At 44.4% G+C, this 11,749-nt stretch overlaps 1 protein-coding gene across 1 annotated transcript; it reads left to right on the plus strand.

Annotated features, from left to right (window-relative positions):
* The first annotated feature begins 123 nt into the window (after nt 1–123).
* Nucleotides 124–11,643, plus strand: vti1b (vesicle transport through interaction with t-SNAREs 1B). The gene is made up of 6 exons (XM_080203138.1): nt 124–462; nt 8,306–8,364; nt 8,565–8,750; nt 10,358–10,531; nt 10,639–10,700; nt 11,533–11,643. The coding sequence occupies exons 1-6, from the start codon at nt 366–368 to the stop codon at nt 11,627–11,629; spliced, it is 675 nt and encodes a 224-aa protein (XP_080059264.1). The 5' UTR covers nt 124–365; the 3' UTR covers nt 11,630–11,643.
* Nucleotides 11,644–11,749: the final 106 nt, after the last annotated feature.

Genomic DNA, 11,749 nt, shown 5'->3' on the forward strand with positions numbered 1-11,749 from the left:
CGTCCCCCTCTCCCTTCCCCCGGGGTTCAGACCCGGTCCGTCCTCCTCTCCCTTCCCCCGGGGTTCAGACCCGGTCCGTCCCCCTCTCCCTTCCCCCGGGGTTCAGACCCAGTCCGTCCCCCTCTCCCTTCCCCCGGGGTTCAGACCCAGTCCGTCCCCCTCTCGCTTCCCCCGGCCATTGCCGCGGTGCTGGGGGAGGTGACGGGCTGAAGCCATGGCGCCGGAGCGGGATGCGGCTGTGTGGAGGAGGCCGGCCGCGGGGGGTGTCAGCTGATTGCGGGAGGAGGAGCCGGAAGTGTGCGGGGATGCTGCTGTAGCTGCTGCCGGGTTTCCCCCTCAGGGTCAGTCTGTTGTTTAGAGTCAGGATGTCCTCCGAGGAGTTTGAGAAGCTGCACGAAGCGTTCGGCTGTGTGTATGAGGAGCTGAGGCGCCAGTGTGAGCAGCTGGCGGGCTGCCCGGGAGGTGAGGGAGCTGCTGTTTACTGTCAATCCCCCCCCCCCCCCCCCCCAACCACCCAAAACACAACATACTGACTGGCCGCAGACAATCACTGCCCAACTGACCAGCCCTTCTGACAATAATTTTCACCGTATGTGACAATAATAAATCAAAAGACTCTGTCCAAACACCTATTGGTGAACTGTGACAAAAATATTCACGAGGCCCATTGGAGGCTCTCTCTATTTATCCAATGTTAGGCTATGCCAAATTCTCCCTCACTGTACCCGAAAAGGTGCTGGAGTGTGGCAGCTAGGGGATTTTCAGTAACTTCATTGCAGCGTTAATGTAAACCTACTTGTGACACTAATAAAGAAACTAAAAAAAACTTCCATTCTCTGCTATAAACCATCTCACTTTATTCCCTGTTCCCCTACCCCCTGTTCCCCTACCCTGTGAGGAACTTGTGAGCGCCAACCCTCGAGTCTGTCTATGCTTTGATTAGATTTATTATTGTCACATGTATTGGGACTCAGTCAAATGTGTTGTTCCTTGCGCACTATATAGACAAAGCATAATAGAGTACATTGGGGAGAAGGAAAAGATAAGGTGCAAAATATATTTTTGCAGTTACAGAGAGGTTGTAGCGAAAGATCAGCTTAGTATATGGTGGCAGTGGAGAAGAAGCTGTTCTTGAGTAGGTTGGTATGTGATTTCAGACTTTTGTATCTTTTTCCCGACGGAAGAAGGTGGAAGAGAGAATGTGCAGGATACGTGTGACCTCTAATCAAAGTGCAGTTTTATAACTGTTTCTCCAATCCATGACCTGATCCATCTCTCCTGGGAAATCTGTTTACTCCTGCCTCGCTTCCCTCATCTGTCAGCTTTTGACCACATCGGAACAGGAGTAGGCCAATTAGCCCATCCAATCTACACCCCAATTCAATATGATCATGGCTGATCATCCACTTCAATAACTCTTTCCCCATGCCATTCCTTTATGTCACTGGCAACTGGCACAGGGTGTGGAGAGAGAGGGAGGGAGGGTGGGGAAGCATGGAGTAGTGGGTACAGAGAGTGGGGGGAACGGGGGAACACAGGAGGGTAGGGAATGATGGGGGAACATGAGGGATGGGGGAGGTTTACTCCTATGAGTACTACTCCTGAGTCACTCACTCTCTCTTCATCATGGCACCCTTGGCAGTTGCCCAGATGGTAATGCCAGCCCTACATTGCACACCCACTGGAAGCCCTCTGAGGCCTCCCTGAACTCCAGTTTGATAATCGTTGTCTTATTCTGCACCCAGTCCCACTCGCCCAGCTGTCCTGTCTGATCTACATTGGCTACCAATCTTGTGACACCTTAAATTTAAAATAATCATTGTATTCTTTAAATTCTTCTCTTTCTATTTCTAACACCACCTGTACCACAACCAAACCCCACTACTCCATCCCTCGTCCACTGATTTCTGTTTTTTATGCATCGCTTGTGCATTGCTGCATCATCAATGATGAACTGCTACACCTACAGCACTCTTAAGAAGCAAATTCCAGGATTTTGACCCAGTGGCAGTGAAGGAACAATGATATATTTCCAAGTCAGGATGTTGAGTGACTTGGAGGGGAACTTGCAGGTGGTGGTGTTCCCAGGTGTCTGCTGCCCTTGTCCTTCTAGATGGTAGATGACGCAGGTTTAGAAGGTGCTTTTGAAGGAGACTTAGTGAATTGCTGCAGTGCATCTTGTTGACGGTACATGCTGCTGCCTTGATGTGCTGGTATAGGAGGGAGTGAATGTTGAACATGGTGGATGGGGTGTCAATCAAACAGGCTGCTTTGACCTTCTCTACGTTTTTCATCTAAATAGACTTATCTGAAATCCCTCCTGTCCTGTCCTTGCCTCTCTCCCCTGTTGCTAAAATACTGCAGGATGTTTCGAGCAGTCTCTGGCATCTTATCAGTGCCGTTTTGTCTGCAGCTGATGTCCTTGATTGTTACTGCAGCAGTATAATTGCTCTTACATTTGTTTTAATCAGAAAGGATGCAGTGCTCTGATGTTTTAGTGCTCCCTGGAATTGCAGAGTAGAGTTAATTGGGATAATTGACAGATCAGATCATATGACTGGAGACAGCTAGGCTTTCACAGACAATTCCAACTGTGCTGCTGCTTCAGATGCTGTTTGCACATGAGACAGAGAGAGAGCAATGTTTTTGTTTTCCTCTCTGGAGTTGGAGGTTCTGTTATCTGAGTGTTTCTGTTTTGGAAGGCTGCAGGGAGAGAGGTGTTAAAAACTAGAAATCTAGCATCTTGTTTTAGTGCTAACTAATTCTGAAGAAGGATGTATGTCTATGGGATTTTGCTTTAAACTGGAACAACAAAGATAGCTAGCAACTAAGGATTATACTGTGTCATGCTTAATTCTTATAATTGATAAAAGTTAATGCTAATTCTTTTTGTTATTTTCCAACTGTGTTCGTAAATAAACTTTGTTTGATAGAAGTTCCCCAGTGGGTCACTGGAATCATACCTGGTGTGAAACATCTTATGCTCACCAATGGCAAAATTAAATGCAAAACTTAGGGTCTTAGCTAACTTCACAAACACCTTGGAGTTCCCGGCCTGGACAATAACACTGTGCCTCTCTTCAATCAGAACAGACTTCCAAATCTTGATGCCCTCTCCTCACATGCTGCAATTTATCTCTTGTGCTCTGTGTTTGCTTTTTAAACTCTGATCACTACCTGAAATCTGTACTAACTTACCATCGGTCAAAGGCACCACATAGATTTATGTTCAGCTATTGTAACGCTGTCTTAGCCACTGATCTGGATATCAAATTATATTTTGAAACTTCCCGCAATGTCTACGATCAAATAAAATTGAGAAGCTTAGAACATGGAATGTGTATGAAACTAAAAAGACAAAGGAATACGTTAGAAAAAATTAATGAGAAGGCTGATGTGGATGGCGGCTCAGTGGCACAGTGGTTAGCACTGCTGCCTCACAGCGCCAAGGACCTGGGTTTGATTCCCGGCTTAGATCACTATCTGTGTGGAGTCTGCACATTCTCCCCGTGCCTGCGTGGGTTTCCTCCAAGTGCTCTGTTTTCTTCCCATAGTCTGAAAGATGTGCTGGTTATGTGCAGTTGCCATGCTAAATTATCTCCCAGTGTACCCGAACAGGTGCCGTAGTGAGGCAACTAGGGGATTTTCACAGTAACTTAATTGTAGTGTTAATGTAAGCCTGCTTATGACTAATAAATGAACTTTGAAACTTTTATTCACTCTGGAACAAGTCGATAAGTTTAGCACGAATGATAAGAGATTATGATGGCGGTGATGCTGAAGTCAGAAGAAGCATAGAGATAGCCAGAAAGAATTGCGTGAAGATGGAAGATATGTTAACTACAAGGAAATGCAAGTTTGTACCAAAGAAGCAACTTGTAAGATGCTACATTCAGTCCACTTTCCCCTCTGTCTCAGAAACGGAAAGATCTGTGAAAGATCACAGGCCTTTGAAATGTGGATGCTAAGACGCGTGTTTAAAATGCCACATTCAGACCAGAAGACAAATAAAGAGCTGCTTGAAATTGTAAAAGCAAAAAGAAGTCTAAGAAGTGACATCCAAGGAAAAAAAAATCAGTGTTTCAGTTAATTGATCAGAGCTGGAAAGCTATATGGGCGACATGGTAGCACAGTGGTTAGCACTGCTGCTTCATAGCTCCAGGGACCTGGTTTCTATTCCCGGCTCTGGTCACTGTATGTGTGGAGTTCGCACATCCTCTTCGTGTCTGCGTGGGTTTCCTCCCACAGTCCAAAGATGTGCAGGTTAGTTGATTGACCATGTTAAAATTGCCCCTTAGTGTCCTGAGATGCGTAGGTTAGAGGGATTAGCGGGTAAAATATGTAGGGATATGGGGGTAGGGCCTGGGTGGGATTGTGGTCAGTGCAGACTCGATGGGCTGAAGGGCCTCTCTTTGCACTGTAGGATTCAATAAGGACATCACGTGTCTGTGGAGCAGAATGAGGGGCCGATCTAGGCCTAGCTGGGTGATGGATGTCATAGAGCGATTCCAGATGAGCTACAGTGGATGTGTGAGACTGACCAGTATGACATACCATGGTAACAGATCTCTTGGCACAAGTAGCCACAGGCTGCATCAGCAATGTCTGTATCTCAGGCACTCAAAGGAAAAGTATAAAAGCTGGAGGGTGTACTAAATGATGGAAATCTTAGAATCCTGCAGGCAGAAGGAGGCCATTTGGCCCAACAAGTCTGCACCAGCCACAATCTCACCCAGGTCCTATTCCCATAACCCCATGCATTTACTCTAGCTAATTCCTGACACTAAGGGGTAATTTAGTATGGCTGATCCATCTAATCCACATGTCTTTTTGACTGTGGGAGGAAACCGAAGCACCTGGAGGAAACCCACGCAGAAACGGGGAGAACGTGCAGACTCTGCACAGACTGTGACCCAAGCCAGGAATTGAACCCACCCCTGGCGCTGTGAGGCAGCAGTGCTAACCCACCGTGCCGCCCCAAAATATGCCAAGTGCATCAATACCTCTAAAGAGATGAGCCGGGTTTAAGCTTTGGTTGTTCCTTTTTGTCAGGACGGTTTGTTAATGGGTGATGTTCTTCAATGTTTATTGTAAATCTCTGCTCTTGGTGGTTTTTGTATGCTGTGGTTGAAGTGCATGAAGAGATGTGCAGGAGGACAGATCTGAAAGCAGCGGGAATAATGTGAGAAGAGACAGGAATCTGAAAGATGGGGGTGATACATGTTTTGTGAGGGCAACACTAAGAAGCTCATTCAAAGGTTAATGGCAGGTCAGATGTCAGCGACAGGTTCTTACTCTTTTCTAACAAATTCCACTTGAATGACCACAGCAGGAGAGTTAAGGTAACAATCACTCTTGTTTTTATTTACCTTTAATGGAGTAACATATAATGGTTCTGTTAATCTGCTGCATTTATCCAACAAATGGGCCTAATGTGACTAGTGAAGAACAAAGCCTTGTGTGTGCAGTGCCTCAATGGCTAAACCCATGTCCCACGAGTAATAAATACTTCAATTAGTTCAAACAGTAGAATGAAAGTAAGCTGGATTTTGTGAGGATTAAGACAATGCAGTGTTTAGTGATGTCAGCAGATGTGATGCCAAAAATAAATAAAATAAATACTAGTTCAGTTGTATTTGTGACAAATGCAAAGGGGAAAGATAGCTCTGTATCAACAACACACATATTCAGTTTTGCCCATCAACTGAAACATAAAATCACAGCTTGTGCCTCATCTCAGCACAGTGATCTAAGCCCACCATCTTCAGCTGCTTCATTAATGACCTTCCTTCCATCAAATAGTCAGAGGTGGAGATGTTCGCTGATGACTGCACAATGTTCAGCACCGTTCACGATTCTTCAGATCCTGAAGCAGTCAGTGCCAAAATGCAGCAAGACCTGGACGATATCCTGGCCTGGGCTGACAAGTGGCAAGGAACACACAAGTGCCAGAATCCATCAACAGACAATCTAACCATCTCTCTTTGATATTCAATGGCATTGCCATCACTGAATCCCCGATTACTGACATGCTGTGTGGGGGTTATCATTGACCAGAAATTGAACTGGACTAGTTATACAAATATCGTAGCTACAAGAGCAGGTCAGAAGCTGGGGCTCCTGCAGCAAGTAACTCACTTTCTGACTTCCCAAAGTCTGTCCACCATCTACAAAACACAAGTCAGCAATGTGATGGAATACTCTCTATTTGCTTGGATGAATGCAACTCCCAACAGTACTCAAGAAGCTTGACATCATCCAGGACAAAGCAGCTGCTTGATTGTTTGTGGAAGGGGTGCCATTCACTCCCTCCAACACCGGCACACAGTGGCAATGGTCTGTACCATTTGTAAGGTGCACTGTAGCAACTCTCAGCACCTTCCAAACCCACGACTGTTACCATCTAAAAGGACAAGAGAAGCAGATGCATGGAAACACCACCACCTGGAAGATCCCCTCTTAAGTCGTTCACCATCCTGACTTGGAAATATAGTGACCGTTCCTTCACTGTTGCTGGGTCAAAATCCTGGAACTGCCTCCCTAACCAGACTGCAGGTGTACCTACAACACGTAGGTCTGCAGCACATCAGGAGGGCAGCTCACCACCTCCCAGTCCAAGGCAATTAGGGACAGGCAATAAATGCTGGTCTAGCCAGCGATGCCCACATGAATTCGTTTTTAATAATTCAGCCTAGAGATTTGCAGAAACGTTGTTATGGTGAGGGTGGGTGCAAGTTACTGTTTAAACGGTTTAAACAAACCTGGTAATCCTACCAGATTCTTGAGTCAATATTTGTGTATCCCTCAGCCGAGAGATCAGAGAATGGTTTGATTGTGAAATCGCTTAGGTATAGATACCTAATTGTAACTGCTGATTAGAATACACACATCAAATACTTTTAAAATTGCTAGAGTTCAGATTCTTCTCAAAGGGTTTCCCTGAGTGGAATAACATACTATCAAAATGTCATAGGCTGATGTGGTTTGTTTTTAAAAGAACAGTAATGCTACTGTGATTTCATTTTTTTAATGGGTTGGATAATTTTTGTGACACTGCAACAGTTTTTGTCCTGGCTTTCTGCTGTGTTCAAATTCTACAATGGAAACTCTCCCTCAATACCAATGATAGGATCAGTCTACTTGTGCCCCATTTCAAATGTGTTTTTCTCCTGCTCTTTAGTGTGGCATTACACGGATGAGAAGACACATTGGCAGTTCGTGCCAGAGGAGTTTACATTACAACTTCCTTAAATTTTCCTCTTCCTCCCTTTGGGTAATCCCTTCGAGCTACAGTGTCTCCTGCTGACAATTAAGTGCCTTTGGGAACACGTGAGACTCCAAATAAAGCAGACAATTGCAGCTTGTCACTCCCTGGTACAGTGCTCCAATTTACCACGTTAATTCACAAGACCACGCCAATATAAAGGCAAAATACTGCGAATGCTGGAATCCGAAACAAAAACAGAAAATGCTGCAAAATCTCAGCAGGTCTGACATCGTCTGTGGAGAGAGAATAGAGCCAATGTTTCGAGTCTGACTATTCACCAGAGCCCCTCAAAGGGTCGTCTAGACTTGAAACATTGGCTCTATTCTCTCTCCACCGACGCTGTCAGACCTGTTGAGTTTTTTGGGCATTTTATGTTTTGATTGCAAAAAATCAGGGGCGGCACGGAAGCACAGTGGTTAGCACTTGCTGCTTCACAGCGCCAGGGACCTGGGTTCAATTCCTGGCTTGGGTCACTGTCTGTGCAGAGTTTGCAGGTTCTCCCCATGTCTGCATGGGTTTCCTCTGGGCGCTCTGGTTTCCTCCCACATTCTGAAAGACGTGCTGGTTAGATGCGATGACCTGAACAGGTGCCAGACAGTGGCGATTAGGAGAATTTCACAGTAACTTCATTGCAGTGTTAATTTAAGCCTTGGGACTAATAAGTAAACGTTAAAAATTTTAACTTTAAAAATCACACACTTTCTTCTTGGTGACCCTCAGAGAATTAAAAAAAAAGTCTTCATGCTCCTTCCTGCTGGCGGGATCTTCCTGTCTCGCTGATGGCCACCCTCTGCGGCGGGTTTCTGGTAGTGGAGGTGTGAGCCTCATAAAGTATTGGCAGGACCATAAGGTGTTGCCTGTGGCCGATGGCAAGCGGTCTTCACTACCGGATCCGCGCCCCCCCCCCCCCCCTCCCCCTCCCCCCCCTCCCCCAGCTTTGACTTATTAGTCACTGGGGTAAAAGGGGAGAGTGTAAAGCCTGATTAGAGTTGTGGCCACTCATTTACTATTATCTGTCTTCCATCTGATGTTTTGCAGAACAGAAGAAAAGGCTTCTGCGAGAAATAGATGAAAAAGTTGATGAAACCAACGAAGTTGTAAGTACCTCTCTGGACAATTGAAGTGTGACGTTTTATTAGACACCCTCAGGCGGCTTTCAAAACCATGTGCATTGACTGATTTACTGAACAAATCGAATCAGTGATGGACTGTGGAATAGTTTAATTTATCAGGGAACGCAGCAACACTTATTATTTGAGAGTTTGCACCTTTCATTGCTGTGTGCTTTTGTTTCCAGCTGGATGGAATGGAAAAGGAAATAAAGAAAGCACCACCCTCATACCGTAATCAGATGAATGTCAAAATTCGTTCATACAGAAAAGATGTGAGCAAGTTACAGCGGGACGCTAGAAGCAGTGATGCTGGATATGGAGTACATAGTGATGTTAAGTACACTGTGTACAATACTGAAAATGAACAAAGTGTAAGTACTGCAACTAAAAAAAAATTTGTAGCAACTTCATTCTCCTTTATCTCATGAGAATTGAAATGTAAATCCAATTCTGTAAAAAGATGTGTGGGTTAAGTGGATTGGCCATGTTAAGTTGACCCTTTGTGTTGGGGGACTAACAGGGTAAATATATGGGGCCATGGGGATAGAGGCTGGGTGGGATTGTCATCAGTGCAGTTCGATGGGCCAAATGGCTTCCTTCTGCACTGCAGGGATTCTATATTTCTATGTACGCAAGAACACAGGAAATAGGAGCAGAAGTGTAACCATTCGGCCCATTGATCTTGCTGTGCTATACAATATGGTTATCTTGGATTTGAACCCCGTATCATTTGATTCTGAAACACCAAGTTTGTCTATGCCAGCCTCTGAATTAACGATGGAGTATCCACAACCTTCTGGGTAAAGCATTCCAAAGATTCACAACCCTTTTCGTGAAAGGGTCCTGAAAGGTCGTCTTCTTACCCTGAGACTGTGTCCCTGTGTTTTACGTTCCACAACCGGTGGTAACAGTCTCTGTGTTTACCCTATCAAGCCATACACGTTTCAGTGAGATCATCTAGGTTTAATATAACATGATGTATTGCTAATAGACTATTCTCTTCACATTAGAGTTAACTTTTAGTTCACTAAACAAATGTCTTTATTTTTATTGGCAAATTGTAGAGCTCATTAGCAATGAAATTCACTGAAACAGCAACTTATTTGTTTCAAGGGGACACAGTTCAAGATGGAGGGGGGGCGGGGAGTTTAAGGGAGATGTGTGGGGGAAGTTTTTCACTGGGTGTCTGGAACGTGCTGCCACAGGTGGTGGTGAAGCAGGCACATTAGTAATATTGAAGAGGCATTTGAATGTGTATGTAAATAGGAAGGGAATAGAACAGAGGGATACAGACCAAGGGCAGTTTTTTTTTTGTTTAGTTAGGTCATTATGATCGACACGGGCTTAGAGGGCCAAAGGACCTGTTCCTGTGCTGTACTTTTTGCTCTTACTTAATCTATTTGTTGCCCCTTGTATGGCAGAGCAGACTCAATGGGCCGAGTGGCCTAATTGTGCTCCTGTGTCTTATGCCAGTTTGGACTATGTGCAGTGAAGTTGGACTTTGTTCCTTGTAACCTGCAGAGACAGAAGATATGGCTTCCACTGGTCTGGGCTTGATTCCCAGTAGTTAACCTGCTTCCTGATCAGTGCCCCATGTTCAGTTTTCCAGCTATGCTTTCCAATATGCTAAAAATTAATCATGTTTTGATGGGGGTGGGGGGGTATAAAGGGGAACGTGCTTTCTCCCCTCTCTGAAGGCCAAATAAGTCTATAATTGTAGAGTCTCCATTATTCTCTAAAGGGAAGGTGAAAACATGTTCATTAGGTTCAGGACAGGTGTTTTGTGACAAAGTAAATGACTGACTTGCCAGTGGCAGAACGTATCCTGCAAAACCTTTGAAATTGATAAATAAATTCTTGTTCCATTCAGTGAGTGAGAAAACGCTTTGAAAAGATTTAAAGCCATCATGTTTTTCCAGTGTCTGTTTCTTTGTTAAAACAGCTCAAGCCTCAACATTTTCTTTTTGTCCCCCCCCAGAATTACTTATCTTCTCAGCGTGCTTTGCTCTTGCAAGGTACAGACAGTCTTAACCGAGCTACTCAGAGTATAGACCGTTCTCATAGGATAGCAGCAGAAACAGATCACATAGGTTCGGATATAATCGCGGAACTTGGAGGACAACGCGAGCAACTGGAACGGTCAAAAGACAGGGTGAGTTCTCATTGTTACACAGAGTATGTGCATTTTGGTGAGAAGTATAATATTGCTCTGTCTGAAAACTTTAAACTGATACTTTGCCCCTTTCTTTTGTCCCTAAGCTAATAAACACGGGTGAGAATCTGAGCCGGAGTCGCAAAGTGCTGCGCGCCATGTCCAGGAGGTAAGTTTCAGAGAAATCTTGTGAAAATAACAACAAAACTATACATCATTACTGCTGCATCAAGGGTGAAAATTGGGAGTGCCTTAGTCTACACATTGAATGGGACTCAAATCCAGTAGGACACTGCCCACTGCACCACAATATCAGTGGCCAAGGAGGATGGAGAGTGGGAATGTGAATCCCCGTGACGGCAGGATATCTTAAGGTTGGAGTGGGGTTAGTGTTAGGATGGGGGGGAAAAAAAAGGGAATTTTAAAATTGAAGTATTGCTTAACCTGGTGTGATGTGTGGACAAGATTTGGTGTGGGCAGTGTTTTGACTGTCAGTTATAGATAGTACTTAAGATATTCCATGAAGACTTGGTGGAGCAGTGTATACAGGGAAAGATTTTCAAAATGGTACATTACCTCCTGCTATTAATAGTGAAATAATTTAGATATTGATTTTCTTTGTGCTTTTAGTTCCTGTCTCAAGGTGGCAACTGGGACTTGGGTCACTGCATGGGTTTTCTCCCACAGTTCGAAAGACATGCTGGTTAGGGTGCATTGGCTGTGCTAAATTCTCCTTCAGGCTACTGAACAACTACCAGAGTGTGACGACTAGGAGATTTTCACAGTAATTGCATTGGTGTTAATGTAAGCCTACTTGTGGCACTAAAATAAACTTGAAATGGTAGAGGTCTTTCTTCCCATCCTCAGTTAATTTTTTTTAATATTAACAATCTCTTGTGGATAGATAGCTTTCTTATCACCTGCCCAATGTTTTACATGTTATCAAAAGTAGAAATTGAGAAATGCATTCATTTCTGACTTGGTTGTTTTTTGATCTCTAGGGTTATGACAAACAAGTTGCTTCTGGGTATTATCATCCTTCTGGAAGTTTCCATTCTGGCAGCTGTTGTATATTTAAAATTCTTCCGCAAACACTAACTTAAAATGTACATGCATGTATAGTCTATGTGGTTTCAGTGTCCTGAACTCCTGCTGAAGTACTTCCTCTGAAGGCAATAGGTTTCTGACTGAACTGCAGTGTTGAAAGATGAGACATTG

Source organism: Carcharhinus amblyrhynchos, chromosome 14, assembly GCF_965287045.1.
Source record: "Carcharhinus amblyrhynchos chromosome 14, sCarAmb.v2.hapA, whole genome shotgun sequence".
Lineage (NCBI taxonomy): Eukaryota > Metazoa > Chordata > Chondrichthyes > Carcharhiniformes > Carcharhinidae > Carcharhinus > Carcharhinus amblyrhynchos.

Excerpts from the sequence above, each read along its gene's own strand:
- vti1b (XM_080203138.1), top strand. The coding sequence starts at position 366 with ATGTCCTCCGAGGAGTTTGAGAAGCTGCACGAAGCGTTCGGCTGTGTG. Across the intron at positions 8,365-8,564 it reads TTGATGAAACCAACGAAGTT|CTGGATGGAATGGAAAAGGA; the intron begins GTAAGTACCTCT and ends TTTTGTTTCCAG. Across the intron at positions 10,532-10,638 it reads TGGAACGGTCAAAAGACAGG|CTAATAAACACGGGTGAGAA; the intron begins GTGAGTTCTCAT and ends TTTGTCCCTAAG.